This window comes from Pleurodeles waltl, chromosome 2_2 (assembly GCF_031143425.1).
Source record: "Pleurodeles waltl isolate 20211129_DDA chromosome 2_2, aPleWal1.hap1.20221129, whole genome shotgun sequence".
NCBI lineage: Eukaryota > Metazoa > Chordata > Amphibia > Caudata > Salamandridae > Pleurodeles > Pleurodeles waltl.
Genome location: NC_090439.1, coordinates 501195250 through 501212316, shown reverse-complemented (window position 1 = coordinate 501212316; position 17067 = coordinate 501195250). Strand labels below are relative to the sequence as shown.

Genomic DNA, 17067 nt, shown 5'->3' with positions numbered 1-17067 from the left:
GCTCCAGTAGGGGAGAACTCCAAAAATGGCCCTGATAAAGTCCAACCTGACCCACAAGAAGTCCTGGCTAGTCAGGCAACTGTTAAACCTGAGTGGGTGGCTCCTCAGCTAACAGAAGAAAGAGTGGAAGAAGGGTGTTTACTACAAGATGTGGTAACCCCCCACTCCAATACAGCAGACAGGCAACCTGAACCCAAAGAAACCTGTAACTTAGCCCCTTCCCTTTTAGGTGAAGAGCTAAAGGTGTGGTTCTGGGCACTGACAGCTGTCAGTGGCCTCTGCTGGGTGTTAGCCTTTATGGCTGCACTATCCTTAGCATGGTGGTCTGACCCCATGCCAAATAGCAAGTTAGGCCCCCTGACCCTATTGGTCATGGTGGGGTTACTCCAGCTCTGGGTAACCTCTATGGGTAAGCTAGGGGTAACCCTGGCCAAGATAAGATTAACAGAGGTGGATACCTCTAAACCCAAAATAAAAAGAATGGGTGGAGACATTGAAGAGGCAGACAAGAGGCAATTCAGACTAGGTCCTATCACTGTGGAAGTGGGTCAGTTCCCCAAAGGGAATGACCTGAACAGAAGGATGTAAGGCAGAGTAGGCCCTGCAACTAACCAGCCTATTTCTCCTACTCTTCCTCGCCTGACAGACTAGGAAGACTCTCCCAGCTTGGGCTGAGTCTCCTGGCCTGTAGGCTGGGGGGGGCTTGTGTAAAGAAATGGCTCCCTGTTGCAGTTACCCCCCACTTTTTGCCTGATACTGATGCTGACTTGACTGAGAAGTGTGCTGGGACCCTGCTAACCAGGCCCCAGCACCAGTGTTCCTTCACCTAAAATGTACCATTGTATCCACAATTGGCACACCCTGGCATTCAGATAAGTCCCTTGTAACTGGTACTTCTAGTACCAAGGGCCCTGATACCAAGGAAGGTCTCTAAGGGCTGCAGCATGTCTTATGCCACCCTAGAGACCCCTCACTCAGCACAGACACACTGCTTACAAGCCTGTGTGTGCTAGTGAGAACAAAATGAGTAAGTCGACATGGCACTCCCCTCAGGGTGCCATGCCAGCCTCTCACTGCCTATGCAGTATAGGTAAGACACCCCTCTAGCAGGCCTTACAGCCCTAAGGCAGGGTGCACTATACCATAGGTGAGGGTACCAGTGCATGAGCACTGTGCCCCTACAGTGTCTAAACAAAACCTTAGACATTGTAAGTGCAGGGTAGCCATAAGAGTATATGGTCTGGGAGTTTGTCAAACACGAACTCCACAGCACCATAATGGCTACACTGAAAACTGGGAAGTTTGGTATCAAACTTCTCAGCACAATAAATGCACACTGATGCCAGTGTACATTTTATTGTAAAACACACCACAGAGGGCACCTTAGAGGTGCCCCCTGAAACCTAACCGACTATCTGTGTAGGCTGACTAGTTTTAGCAGCCTGCCACAAACCGAGACATGTTGCTGGCCCCATGGGGAGAGTGCCTTTGTCACTCTGAGGCCAGTAACAAAGCCTGCACTGGGTGGAGATGCTAACACCTCTCCCAGGCAGGAATTGTCACACCTGGCGGTGAGCCTCAAAGGCTCACCTCCTTTGTGCCAACCCAGCAGGACACTCCAGCTAGTGGAGTTGCCCGCCCCCTCCGGCCCGGCCCCCACTTTTGGCGGCAAGGCCGGAGAAAATAATGAGAATAACAAGGAGGAGTCACTGGCCAGTCAGGACAGCCCCTAAGGTGTCCTGAGCTGAGGTGACTCTAACTTTTAGAAATCCTCCATCTTGCAGATGGAGGATTCCCCCAATAGGGTTAGGACTGTGACCCCCTCCCCTTGGGAGGAGGCACAAAGAGGGTGTACCCACCCTCAGGGCTAGTAGCCATTGGCTACTAACCCCCCAGACCTAAACACGCCCTTAAATTTAGTATTTAAGGGCTACCCTGAACCCTAGAAAATTAGATTCCTGCAACAAGAAGAAGGACTGCCCAGCTGAAAACCCCTGCAGCGGAAGACCAGAAGACGACAACTGCCTTGGCTCCAGAAACTCACCGGCCTGTCTCCTGCCTTCCAAAGATCCTGCTCCAGCGACGCCTTCCAAAGGGACCAGCGACCTCGACATCCTCTGAGGACTGCCCCTGCTTCGAAAAGACAAGAAACTCCCGAGGACAGCGGACCTGCTCCAAGAAAAGCTGCAACTTTGTTTCCAGCAGCTTTAAAGAACCCTGCAAGCTCCCCGCAAGAAGCGTGAGACTTGCAACACTGCACCCGGCGACCCCGACTCGGCTGGTGGCGATCCAACACCTCAGGAGGGACCCCAGGACTACTCTGATACTGTGAGTACCAAAACCTGTCCCCCCTGAGCCCCCACAGCGCCGCCTGCAGAGGGAATCCCGAGGCTTCCCCTGACCGCGACTCTTTGAACCTAAAGTCCCGACGCCTGGGAGAGACCCTGCACCCGCAGCCCCCAGGACCTGAAGGACCGGACTTTCACTGGAGAAGTGACCCCCAGGAGTCCCTCTCCCTTGCCCAAGTGGAGGTTTCCCCGAGGAATCCCCCCCTTGCCTGCCTGCAGCGCTGAAGAGATCCCGAGATCTCTCATAGACTAACATTGCGAACCCGACGCTTGTTTCTACACTGCACCCGGCCGCCCCCGCGCCGCTGAGGGTGAAATTTCTGTGTGGACCTGTGTCCCCCCCGGTGCCCTACAAAACCCCCCTGGTCTGCCCTCCGAAGACGCGGGTACTTACCTGCAAGCAAACCGGAACCGGGGCACCCCCTTCTCTCCATTCTAGCCTATGTGTTTTGGGCACCACTTGGAACTCTGCACCTGACCGGCCCTGAGCTGCTGGTGTGGTGACTTTGGGGTTGCTCTGAACCCCCAACGGTGGGCTACCTTGGACCAAGAACTGAACCCTGTAAGTGTCTTACTTACCTGGTAAAACTAACAAATACTTACCTCCCCTAGGAACTGTGAAAATTGCACTAAGTGTCCACTTTTAAAACAGCTATTTGTCAATAACTTGAAAAGTATACATGCAATTTTGATGATTTGAAGTTCCTAAAGTACTTACCTGCAATACCTTTCGAATGAGATATTACATGTAGAATTTGAACCTGTGGTTCTTAAAATAAACTAAGAAAAGATATTTTTCTATATAAAAACCTATTGGCTGGATTTGTCTCTGAGTGTGTGTACCTCATTTATTGTCTATGTGTATGTACAACAAATGCTTAACACTACTCCTTGGATAAGCCTACTGCTCGACCACACTACCACAAAATAGAGCATTAGTATTATCTATTTTTACCACTATTTTACCTCTAAGGGGAACCCTTGGACTCTGTGCATGCTATTCCTTACTTTGAAATAGCACATACAGAGCCAACTTCCTACACTGGGTAAGTGACATTTTCAGTTCGATGGCATCTGTCGCTGTAGATACGCATGTTTTGCATAGACTAGTAAGCAGTTATCTCCTCAAAAGCGGTGGCTCAGCCTGTAGGAGTGGAAGTAGTTTGAAATAATGTTCTTAATACGGCTTGACCTACTGTGGCTTGTTGTGCGGATAACACATCTACACAGTAGTGCTTGGTGAATGTGTGAGGCGTAGACCATGTGGCTGCCTTACATATTTCTTGCATTGGGATGTTTCCTAGAAAGGCCATGGTAGCACCCTTCTTTCTGGTTGAGTGTGCCCTTGGTGTAATGGGCAGCTGTCGTTTAGCTTTAAGGTAGCAGATTTGGATGCATTTAACTATCCATCTGGCTATACCTTGTTTTGATATTGGGTTTCCTGCATGAGGTTTTTGAAATGCAATAAATAGTTGTTTAGTCTTTCTGATGTTCTTTGTTCTGTCAATGTAATACATTAATGCTCTTTTGACATCTAATGTATGTAGTGCCCTTTCAGCTACGGTATCTGGCTGTGGAAAGAACACTGGAAGTTCCACTGTTTGATTTAGATGGAACGGTGAAATAACCTTTGGCAAAAATTTAGGATTAGTCCTTAGGACGACCTTATTCTTGTGTAGTTGTATAAAAGGTTCTTGTATTGTAAACGCCTGAATCTCGCTTACTCTTCTTAGGGAAGTAATGGCGATGAGAAATGCAACCTTCCAGGTTAGGACCTGTATTTCGCAGGAGTGCATGGGTTCAAAAGGTGGACCCATAAGTCTAGTTAGGACAACATTTAGGTTCCATGAAGGAACAGGTGGTGTTCTTGGTGGTATAATTCTCCTAAGGCCCTCCATGAATGCTTTAATGACTGGTATCTTATATAGGGAAGTTGAATAGGTAGTCTGCAGGTATGCAGATATTGCTGCAAGGTGTATTTTAATGGAAGAGAAAGCCAGGTTAGATTTTTGTAAGTGAAGCAAGTAGCCCACTACATGTTCTGGAGTTGTGTGTAAAAGTTGTATTTGATTAATATGGCAGTAGCAAACAAACCTCTTCCATTTACTTGCATAGCAGTGCCTGGTGGATGGCCTTCTGGCTTGCTTTATGACTTCCATACATTCTTGGGTAAGTTGTAAGTGCCCGAATTCTAGGATCTCAGGAGCCAGATTGCTAGATTCAGCGATGCTGGATCTGGGTGTCTGATCTTTTGGTTGTGTTGTGTCAACAGATCTGGCCTGTTGGGCAATTTGATGTAGGGTACTACTGATAGGTCTAGCAGCGTGGTGTACCAGGGTTGCCTTGCCCAAGTTGGTGCTATCAATATGAGTTTGAGTTTGTTTTGACTGAGTTTGTTTACCAGGTAAGGAAGGAGAGGGAGAGGAGGAAAAGCGTAAGCAAATATCCCTGACCAGTTCATCCATAGGGCATTGCCTAGGGACTGTTTGTGTGGGTATCTGGATGCGAAGTTTTGGCATTTTGCGTTCTCCTTCGTCGCAAACAAGTCTATTTGAGGTGTTCCCCAGAGTTTGAAATAGGTGTTCAGAATTTGGGGGTGAATTTCCCATTCGTGGACCTGTTGGTGATCTCTAGAGAGGTTGTCTGCGAGTTGATTTTGGATCCCTGGTATAAATTGTGCTATTAGGCGAATTTGGTTGTGAATTGCCCAACGCCAAATTTTTTGTGCTAGCAGGCTTAACTGCGTGGAGTGTGTCCCCCCTTGCTTGTTTAGATAATACATTGTTGTCATGTTGTCTGTCTTGACGAGAATGTATTTGTGAACTATTATTGGTTGGAAAGCTTTTAGTGCTTGAAAAACTGCTAGTAGTTCTAGGTGATTTATATGCAGTTTTGTTTGATGTACGTTCCATTGTCCTTGTATGCTGTGTTGATCGAGGTGTGCTCCCCACCCTGTCATGGAAGCATCTGTTATTACGTATTGTGGCACTGGGTCTTGGAAAGGCCGCCCCTTGTTTAAATTTATGTTGTTCCACCACAGAAGCGAGAGGTAAGTTTGGCGGTCTATTAACACCAGATCTAGAAGATGACCCTGTGCTTGAGACCACTGTGATGCTAGGCACTGTTGTAAGGGCCTCATGTGCAGTCTTGCGTTTGGGACAATGGCTATGCATGAAGACATCATGCCTAGGAGTTGTAATATGATCTTTGCTTGTATCTTTTGTGTTGGATACATGCGTTGTATGATGGTGTTGAAATTTTGAATTCTTTGGGGACTTGGAGTGGCTACTCCATTTGTTGTGTCTATTATGGCTCCTAGGTATTGTTGTACCTTGCACGGCAGAATGTTGGATTTCGTGAAGTTGACGGTGAACCCTAGTTTGAAGAGGGTTTGTATGATCTGATTTGTGTGATTTGAGCACTCTATTAACGAACGGGCCTTGATTAGCCAGTCGTCTAGATATGGGAACACATGTATTTGCTGCCTTCTGATGTGTGCAGCGACTACCGCTAGACATTTGGTAAAGACTCTTGGTGCGGTTGTTAATCCGAAAGGCAGTACCTTGAATTGGTAATGTATTCCTTTGAATACAAACCTTAGGTATTTCCTGTGCGATGGGTGTATTGGTATATGGAAATACGCGTCCTTGAGGTCTAAAGTTGACATGTAGTCGTGTAGTTTTAGCAATGGTAATACTTCTTGTAGTGTGACCATGTGAAAGTGGTCTGATTTGATGAATGTGTTCACTATTCTGAGGTCTAGGATTGGTCTCAGCGTTTTGTCCTTCTTTGGTATCAGAAAGTACAGTGAGTAAACTCCTGTGTTTATTTGTGTGTTTGGCACTAATTCGATTGCATTCTTTTGCAGTAGTGCCTGCACTTCTATCTCCAGGAGATTGGAATGATGTTTTGTTAAATTTTGTGCTTTTGGTGGTATGTTTGGAGGGAATTGTAGAAATTCTATGCAATAACCATGTTGGATAATTGCTAGAACCCAAGTGTCTGTAGTGATTTCCTCCCATGCTTTGTAATAATGACTTATTCTTCCCCCCACTGGTGTTGTGTGGAGGGGGTGAGTGACGTGTGAGTCACTGCTTAGTAGTAGGGGTTTTGGGGCTTTGAAATTTTCCTCTATTTCTAGGGAATTGCCCTCCTCTATATTGTCCCCGAAAACCTCCTCTGTACTGTCCCTGGTAACTGGACGGTGTTGCCTGTGAGGTGCTGGCTTGTGTGCTTTGACCCCGAAACCCCCCTCTAAAGGGTGTTTTACGGAATGTGCTGTAATTCCCTCTGCTCTGCGGGGAGTAGAGTGCGCCCATGGCTTTAGCAGTGTCCGTGTCTTTTTTGAGTTTCTCAATCGCTGTGTCCACTTCTGGACCGAACAGTTCTTTTTCGTTAAAAGGCATATTGAGAACTGCTTGCTGAATCTCTGGTTTAAATCCAGACGTTCGGAGCCATGCATACCTTCTGATAGTTACAGATGTATTAATTGTCCGTGCAGCTGTATCTGCAGCGTCCATGGAGGAGCGGATTTGGTTGTTGGAAATGGTCTGTCCCTCCTCAACCACTTGTTTTGCCCTATTTTGTAGGTCCTTGGGCAGATGGTCAATGAGATGTTGCATCTCATCCCAATGGGCTCTGTCATAGCGCGCAAGTAGTGCCTGGGAGTTAGCGATGCGCCACTGGTTTGCAGCTTGTGCTGCGACTCTTTTACCAGCTGCATCGAACTTGCGGCTTTCTTTATCTGGGGGTGGTGCATCTCCAGATGTGTGGGAGTTGGCCCTTTTCCTAGCTGCTCCTACAACGACAGAGTCTGGTGGCAGCTGTGTAGTGATGAAAGCCGGGTCTGTAGGAGGCGCCTTATACTTTTTTTCCACTCTTGGTGTGATTGCCCTACTTTTGACCGGCTCCTTAAAGATTTCTTTTGCGTGCCGGAGCATACCAGGGAGCATAGGCAGGCTTTGGTAGGAGCTGTGGGTGGAGGAGAGTGTGTTGAATAAAAAGTCATCCTCGACCTGTTCTGAGTGGAGGCTTACATTGTGAAATTGTGCTGCTCTAGCCACCACTTGAGAATACGCAGTGCTGTCCTCTGGTGGAGATGGCTTCGTAGGGTATGCCTCCGGACTGTTATCTGACACTGGGGCGTCGTATAAGTCCCATGCGTCTTGATCTTGGTCACCCTGGCTCATGGTGGTGTGAGCTGGGGAATGTGATGGAGTTTGTGCTGGTGAGACGTTAATCACAGGTGGAGGAGAGGGTGGTGGGGTAACTTTTTTCACCACTTTTGTTTGTGGTGTTTGTTCAGTTTGGAACTCCAATCTTCTCTTTCTTCTAATAGGGGGAAGGGTGCTTATTTTTCCTGTCCCCTGCTGTATGAAAATACGCTTTTGCGTATGGTCTACATCCGTTGAGTGTAGTTCTTCCTCAAACCTATGCTTTTGCATTTGGGAGGTTAGCGAGTGCTCTTCTGTATAAGAGCCTGAAACTGGGTCGGTTGCAGTTTGTTTCGGCACCGAAACCCTGTCTGCATCTTTTTTCGGCTCCGAGGTGACTTTTTTCTTTTTCGGGGCCGAAACCTCTCGGCGTCGATCTTCTTCGGTGCCGCTGTCTCGGCGTCGAGCCGTGTCTACACCGGTATCTCGGTGTCGATGCTTGTCTCCAGCACTTTCTCGGTCCTGAGAAGGCTGCGTGCCGGTGTCTCGACCGGAGTCGGACGATCTCGGCACTGTTTGGGTCTTTTTCGGTGCCGACGGTCGGTCACCGAATTTATGGGTCGAGCCATGGCCTGATGGCAGTGGCGTCCCCTGGGCCTTGTAAATCTTCTTTTGAGTGGTTTTCGACGTCCTACTCACGGTTTGTGTATCGTCGAATCCTTCGGAGTCCGATTCTTGGATCGAAAAGGTTCCCTCCTCTTCTTGTTCCTCGAACTCCCGGTGGGCTGTCGGCGCGGACGCCATCTGAAGTCTTCTGGCTCGACGGTCTCGGAGAGTTTTTCGGGACCGGAACGCACGACAGGCCTCGCAGGTGTCTTCGCTGTGCTCAGGTGACAGGCACAGGTTGCAGACCAAGTGTTGGTCTGTATAGGGGTATTTATTGTGGCATTTGGGACAGAAACGGAACGGGGTCCGTTCCATCGGCGTTCTTCTGCACGCGGTCGGGCCGACCAGGCCCCGACGGGGGATCGAAAAAATTACCCCGAAGGGCACCGGAGCTCTTCGATCTTAGACGCGGTGTTGAATCTAACTACGCCGACCCCGAACGCAACAATACCGACGAAAATCTTCTGAAATTAGCTATTTTTCCGTTCCGAAACTCGGAGCGACAGGAACACGTCCGAACCCGATGGCGGTAAAAAAAACAATCGAAGATGGAGTCGACGCCCATGCGCAATGGAGACAAAAGGAGGAGTCACTCGGTCCCCTGACTCGAAAGACTTCTTCGAAGAAAAACAACTTTTAACACTCCGGCCCAACACCAGATGGCGAGCTATTGCAAAACATGCGTATCTACAGCGACAGATGCCATCGAACAAGGGTATTATTTTTACATGCTTGTAATAAAACAAAATGACTTGGTGAAAAGCACCAAGTGATGAATCAGCAGCTGAAAGAAGCACACTTACCCAGGGACGTGTTTTTGAAATGAGATGCCAGGAAGCTGACCTTGCCTGTGATGAGCTCGTAGCTGATCTCTTTTAGAAACTCATTGGTGGTAAGCATGCTCTCTGCCAGAGCTCTAGACTGATACTGACCTGTACACAAAATACAACAAAACACTAATTAATGCAATGTAATACAACAGCAAACAAGATCTGTTGGTCCCAGCTGAGCAATAAAAAGTGAAATTTTGAGGAGAGAAGGCAGTCTACCATCTCAAATATAGTAAACTGCAGAGGGGACTGCCTGAGGTTTGCGAGTGAGCAAGTTCTATTCCTCTTATTCACTGATGATACTCTTTTAATCTCTAAAACACCTACGGGATTGTACAGTACCATGTATCAATTCTCAGACACAAGCTCCAGGTTTGGTTTGGAGATTAATGTCTCCAAAAGTACGTTCATGGTACTCTGGCCTCAAAAGAGCTTTAGGGGGAAAGTGAGACTGGGATCCGCCAACCTGAAACAGTTCAAGGAATTTGACTATTTAGGTGTGTGAGTGTTGAGCAATTTATCATGCCCCCCAACAGTTGAAAAGGCAAATATCTCTACAGCAAGTTGAGTCTGCAATCAGGAGGAAGTTGAATAAATCTAATTTCCGTCCTATATCCCCAGTTCTTGAAATTTATTGTGCTAAGGGATTGGGCGCGTATGGTGCTGAATTATGGGGTCATGATAAAATTAGGGATTTAGAGCTAATAGAGAACAGATTTATACTATCAATACTGGCTCTACTGAGGAGTTCTCTTACCGCATGCGACTTTATTTAGGGCTGAAGAACATCGTAAATATTGCAGCCTTAAAGCCTCTATTATATTGGATAAAGCTCTGGTCTGGCAAGTCGCAGAGTCTGGTAAAACAGGCAGAGGTTAAATAAACGGATAAGCAACTGATATTGCCCTTGTTCAAACATATTAGGACCTGGCTGTATGTCTTATGTTTGCAAGATGTGTGGGATAGATCGGAAAAATATTCCAAGAGGATTATATCCCAAATGAAGGAAAGTCATTCAGCATATATTGAGAATAAATGGTTACTTTCAGCGGCACACCTTAACAGGGCGGTTCATGAATGTTAAAGTACTCCAGCCTTTGAACAATTTTTAGGTCAACTAGAGCCACCTTTTGCTAGATCACTCTTCTTGAGATTGCGATATGGAATTTTCCCACTTAATAAACTTAGGCATAGGTGGCAGGTGCGCAACTCATCACCTCTGTGCCCGGCATGCTTGTCCTGTACTGAAACTGTGGGGCATTATTGGGCTTTTTTATGCCACTTTTCAAAACCCAGGAGCAAGTGGATAGTCTCAGTGTGCAGGCCATTGTCTATGGTGCATTATACAAAGGCGATTCGTATATTACAGTCTGAAAACACAGAGTGGGCGATCATTACAGTATCTAGATACTTACTGCAGGCCTGGCGTATAAGGGGCAAATTCATAACTACAGAGTAAATAATCTTTGAGTCCCATTACCAGATCAGATATGTGTATGAAACTATTGGTGGAACTTTTATTCATATTGTGTAGTCTTGTACGAACTAGTACTTTACGGTGGACAGTTGAAGTAGCTGAATGCAGTTTCACTGTACGAACGTTTTTTACTGATTTTATTTTTATGTTGTGATTTATACAGTAATAATGAAATATGTATTTTATGTGGTGTTTTTATATGTGATGTTTTATGGTCAAAAATGGCCAAATAAACAAATCTACTGTAGTTAAACAGCAGGTCCAAAGATTTTTTTCCACATCCTCAGAGCTCTCTCATATGACCTGGACAAAACATCTGAACGGTCACAACCCTCTTGCATATTCTGATTATACATCTACACGATAGGAACTGACACCCAAGAGTGTGCTGCCTCAGTGTAAGATATTCCTAATCTTACCTCAAGGCTATGGCTAGTGTTAAGCGCTTTCTTGCCATCTAGCTAGGTTTGCGTTCTACAAACAACAAAACATACAAGCATATACACATATATACATAAAAGAGAAAGAATGTCTTCAAGAAACTATGATCAGGATTATGATGGATTGTTAAGTATATATGCTAGCACATACGAAAGTGACACTTGTGAACTAACATTCAGTTCTTGTGTATAATATTTAATGAATGAAAAAATAAGTCACCGGCCACACAAAGTTAACATAACACTGAATAGGATGGTGTAGGTGAACCAATTAATTAAATATATAAATGAACTGCAATGTGTGCCAAATTGACAAGTAAACATGTTGAAGGGAAATTCACATTACAACCAAGGCATTTTCACATCAGAATGGTAACTTCACATGTGATCACCACTGGTTAACTATATAACGTAAAGTCTATTACTACAATAGCTCAGTGTGTTTCAGCCTTTTTTAGATTCCTCAATCTGATGTTCAACATGAATGTACCAATAACTGAATGCTGGACATGCAATTATCACACATGTCAGGCATGATATGTCAAGGATTTTGGTGTCTCTCACTTGAGTGAGCTGCAAAGCCAAAGGTAAGCCACATTTCCAGTAGACCTTATCAATGCCACTGTGTTAAAAAGGTCCAAAAGCACAGTAACACTATGAATAGCTTAAGACCAAGTTCTGAAAACTAGGCGATGGAACAAAGATCATCTGCATTGGCTATTAAAAGGCTTCCATGCAGCCCTGTGCAATTTTTCCCAACTAGTTCTGTTTCTTTCCTCCAATAAACTTGTTGATTATGCAAGACTACTATAGGTGCTTCTTCCCTTTCTGTACTGCTCATCTGATAAATGGATTTTACATAAATTGCACCACCCTATTTCTGTGCGAAAATGGTTCCTCCACCCAGAGTAAGCAGTGAATGGAGGTTCTGGGAGCACAAGCCGCTTTAGTGTGTTCCTGTGGAGAAGCTGCAAACTGGTACTTCCCAGTTCAGGGACTCCAATCCCCATAAATTGGGTCCTTTTCCTTAGTAATACATGGAAAGAGAATAAGTGACGGACGAAATGCTGGAAAATGCCAAACATTCATCCCAGTACAGAGATCTGGGCCTAAATCCATTATTTTTTTGCAACTCATGCCATTCCAGTTTGGGCCCAGTAATTTGCAAATCAGTCTTGACCCTGTTCCCCATGGGAACAGTGCAACCCGAACTGCCAAGCCAGGCCCTCCCTGGACTGGAAACAAGCATCCTGGGACTGGTTTCAGGGTATTACCCTTTATCGGCCAGGCTAGCTTGACTCCAATGGCATTGGGAGCAAGGAACCCACATCTGGGCAAACCCTTCCCACTTAGGTCGACAAATGTAAAAAGAACAAGTGTTGGATGGAATGCTGAACAGTGTCAAACATTTACCCACAGTACAGAGATCTGGGCCCAAATCCATCTTTTTTTGCTACCCATGCCATTCCAGTTTGGACTAAGCCATATGTAAATCAGTCTGGACCCTGCTCCCACTGGGAACAGTCCAGCCCGAACTGTCAAGCCAGGTCCTCCCTGCACTGGAAACAAGAATCCTAGGACCGGTTTCAGGGTATTACCCTTGATCGGCCAGGCTAGCTTGACTCCAATGGCATGGAGAGCAAGGAACCCACGTGTGGGAATACCCTTCCCACTTCGGGCGACAAATGCAAAAAGAACAAGTGTTGGATGGAATGCTGAACAGTGTCATCTGTGACAGGGGGTAAATGTTTGGTTGGTTCTGCATTCCACCCATCATTTTTGTTTGTTTGATTTAATAATGTGTGGGACATGTGTGGCAGGTGTGCTTACTTGGTGGGCTGTGTGCATGTGGGTGCATTTTCTATAAGGATGATGGTGTCCTTTAGACTATCTATGCATTCTGCACAGGATGGCGGTCCTCTTCAAGATTGATGGCTTTATCAATGATGGACATGCTATTTTGCATGCACACCTTCCAATACCCCTTCCTCAAAACTTGTTCTACTTGATAGTCGTTGGGGAACACTTGCAGCCAATTCTCTTTGCTACAGTGTGTTAGCCCTTGCTGAATTGAAATGTACCCATCAGTATCTTTCCTTGCTGTGCAGTCTCATCACGAATTATCAAAATCGCCTAAACCAATGGAAACTGGTTTGACATGTACCTCCTTGCTCCAGAGCTGGGGATTTCACTAACAGGATGATGCATTCCTCCAGGACTGGAGGAGTGTTTGGACAGTTACAAAAGGCAGCACACCTTGGCCAAAACAGGAGGATAATTACTGGCTCTCATGAGTCAGTAAGTCCTAATATTACCTTTTAAGGGGGTTCTCCACAATAGTGCAGAGTAGAGATGCAGCAGGAGTGGAACCTCTCCTGGTTTGCTACTCTCCCCAGAATAGGTGTAATCTCGGGATCCTACATGAAGCCTTGTTGCTATGACCCAAAGAAAGAATGAAAGCTTATTTTCCCTGCATGAGTAAATCGGCTGAGACATCTAGGCGGACCCAAGCTGATATCAAGATGCACAAAGCGCACCAGACTTTGAGAAGAATGTCTCACCTGACTGATGTCAGCAGAAGCCACAACATCCACAATTAAGAAGCTAGATCTGTGTTCTCATCGCTGGGGCTGAATGGCAGTATGATTATTCTAGAACACTTACAACTGGGAGGGCATTGGGTAGCCTGATTGGTGCATTTGTTTTTTTTGTTGGAGGTGGCTGCAATTCCGTTGTGGCACGAGGGCACTGGACAGGCTGGACTGGAAATTGATCTGGCTTTGTAATTTGTAGCTTGTTTGGTTGCTTGGCCTTTGTTGGATATATTAGCCTATACTATATTGTGCTACTACTTCCTTTGTTATGAAACTAATAAAACTGTTGCAAAAAAAAGAAGCTAGATCTGCACTACTGATGTTGAGAAGCTGCAATGGCACCAGTCTTGTGAGAGCTGGTGAGGAGGAACTGCCTCCGATGCACATTACTCTTAGGGTGCCTATATTGAACCCCTTAGTTCCGCTCTCACAATGCTGGCTGGCTTCTTGCTTGCATGGTTTTGTAGATACTTGTATTTCTGCCACTTGAGACTCCAACTCAAGTACAGTTTCTGGTGGGCACTGCTAAAGAAATTGAGTTACCTTGGTGCCCAAACAATCATGTTTTCAAAGATACAGATCCCTAAAGATAAACACGCCCGAGGACTCCATGAAGGATGCTGTCCCATTTCATCTGCGCCTAATGAACATATAGCAAGTTGATGGGTCCTTAATTGCTTGCTGACCTTTAGTGGACTGTGCCATGAGCCGGACAACAGTGATTAAACTACATCCCATGCTACTCTGGCAATCACATTGGACACCAGGACTAAGAAGGCACCAGTAACATCATTAGGACAGTGTTTTTGTTTGAATGGTGTGTTTTTAGGCCCGGGGATTTTTGGATCACTTGCACTGCACATGCGGGAAATTCAGCAGCTAAGGCTTCAGCCCACTAAATTGCCCAGCCTAGCGCCAAGGTAGGACTAGCGTGTGGATTTGGTCCTTCAGCACTATATTCTTGCATCCCTTGCCAGGAAGAGTTCTAAAAGGCAACAGAGAGCAGACAAGTTTTGAAGGGACTATTCCAAGGTCTAGATGATTAGTGTGAAGCTATAATTATGGCAGGCTCATTTTCCCGAGCCTTTCATCCACTGCATGTGTGCTTTACATGGCGTACAGTATGTGTCTACTTCCATAATCACAGGTATAATTTTATATATATAATAATACTTCCTTTTCCTCCTGTTTCTTTTGTTCTATAACATTAGCAATGTGGTTTGCTGCTGTAAAACAATCAGTAACGCAGGAGGAGGATAATGAGTGGTGTCCTCAGTATTAGCCATTTTCAAGGCGTCATCATACAAAGTAATTCTGTAACTGTCTTCACTGTCAACCTTTGTTTAAAATAGGCCCCCTCATATTAGTGTTTCAGTGAAGTAAAGCGTCTGTGAACATTCTTGGTACCTATTGTCCTCAACTAGAGAGGGTGCATTTAGAAGCATCAAAAGATTACCTTTCACTACTCAGCTCCCATATATCTAGAAGCTTATGTGTTTTTATAAATTGTTTGCAGAGAAAGGTATACCTTTTCACTGAACTTTTTCACATCTAAAAGACACATTCATGATGTGGGCCTGAACTTCTGCATACAAGTCTGATACCAACAGCCGTGCGCATGCCTCTTCAATGAGGTCCCTGCTCTCCTAAGATGTGACTATCACCAGCCTAGAATGTGGCCTTCATGCACATGTGTGAGGCCATTTTCCATTTTAAGGAGGATAGATCTACCTTACATGTGGTAGATATATTGTTCTTTCCTCTGGTAGCCCCTTCAGTTCATTGAAAAGGAGGACCTTTCGTACATGGCAACTGAGTACATCAAATTAATGGAAGTGAAACTCTCTATACCTTTGCTTCCCAGGGTCTGTCATATTAAGTCTGGCAGGTACCCTCCTTTCATTGTCCAGGGGTTACCAGATCTTCTTCTTGAAGGAGTGACAAACATCACATAAACGGGTGAGGGTTCCCTTGCAAATGCCAATATCCTGGTACAACCTTATACCCCCTTTCTAACCTCCTTACCAAAGGCCATTTTGAAGCTGGCGTGCCACAAAATCAAAGAATAATTTAAGTGGATTTGCCTTTGACTGCATGGGTTCAGGCATGTAGCACTTTTGCCAGATACACTCCGTATATTATGTGCTTCAGTGTCATCAGGTATGACAGGTGTAATATTAAACACCCCAACAACTTTAAGGAGGATTTTATAAACTGTCTGTGGTTCTACTGGGGTCAAACACGGTAATGCTACCTGGCTCTTCAGGTCACCATCATAGCCTTATTTTACTTCTTGTCAACTTGTCAACTTTGCAAAGTTGTTTTAATGGTATATCCTCTGCTGTGACCACTGGTGTTCTTTGGAAGAGAACTCTATTAGCCTGTGACAAATGGTTTCTTCATGAATGTTGTACACTATCGGGTGTTTTGACATTGAGTTTTGCTTTGGTATCAGGTGTCTTGATATTACAGGTTTCTCCATCAGTGAAGACTTATTTTGTAACAGGGAAGCTTTTGGGCTTATGTGCAACTCTGAAATGTGCTTCTGCAACAATAGTTCTAAAAACTGTGATTTATCAGTACTGATTGTTGTATTTCACGGCTTTAAATCAATCCTTTGACTGTCAGAATCTTGAATGATTGCCTCATGATGCTGAAAGACTGTCTTCAAGGAACTTGAACAACAGTACTACCTACAGATTCATGGCACTGGCTTAACATGATATGTTGACACTCGACATCCATGGAGGATCTGAGTGTAAACCTGCTTTAAGTAGATATCTACTGACTGATTTGATTTCTAAACTTTGACTAGCTTTCTGGGCCACCATTAAATATCAGGGATATGCAGAGCATGTGTATCTATTCTAATTCATGCTGAAAAAGTCGAAATGATCAGTGAAAACAAACAATATTAGAATAAGATGCAATTAAACTATCCACAGACTCCCAATGCAACAGCAGACAATTACTTACCCAAGACAAGCACACAAAATTCATTGCCTCGGACCTTCGATGAGCAGATTGCAATGACATAGTCTGGCACCCTTTGCTGATGGTTCACTTCACTAAGAGATCTTAGTGTTTCGGAAATTCCCTCTGCAAGAGAGTTCTGAGTAACTACCACATGAACCAAGTCTCGGGAAACACTGGCAGTCAATCTGGCAAGCCACGGTAGCTGCCCTGGTGACATGGAGATACACTGTGCACTCATGTGCAAAGACCGTTCTTTCAAAGTGAACTCCTGCATTGCTTTGAGCATGATCTGTTCAAACTCTTCCCGTAGAGGTATTTGATCAGGTCCTAAATAGAAAAAAGAAGTGCACGTGTAAGCAAACATGGAATATATTTCCAGCTTTCAAAAGACTTATGGCAGAAAAACATGTACATCGCAGCACAAAAAAATATTGAATGCACCATCGTGCATCCTTACATATACATTTAATTGGCCAGAAAACCCTCTACACACAGGATTATGTAATCCTCAAGTTTCCAGCATGAAGGATTCTCAACTCTCTATGGTTCATCACAAAAGGACAAGTACCAAAGTACACACAAA

General features: G+C 45.2%; 1 protein-coding gene across 7 annotated transcripts in view; it reads right to left on the bottom strand.

Moving 5' to 3' along the window:
* GREB1L (GREB1 like retinoic acid receptor coactivator) overlaps nucleotides 1-17067 on the bottom strand; it is a 444116-nt gene that overhangs the window by 137384 nt on the left and 289665 nt on the right. For all 7 annotated transcript variants that reach the window (XM_069219992.1, XM_069219998.1, XM_069219995.1 and 4 more), the window contains 2 exons: nucleotides 16485-16811; nucleotides 8971-9099 (listed from right to left, as the gene is read on the bottom strand). In XM_069219992.1, the coding sequence (XP_069076093.1) occupies nucleotides 8971-9099; nucleotides 16485-16811 (456 nt within the window). The remainder of the gene's footprint in view (nucleotides 1-8970; nucleotides 9100-16484; nucleotides 16812-17067) is intronic.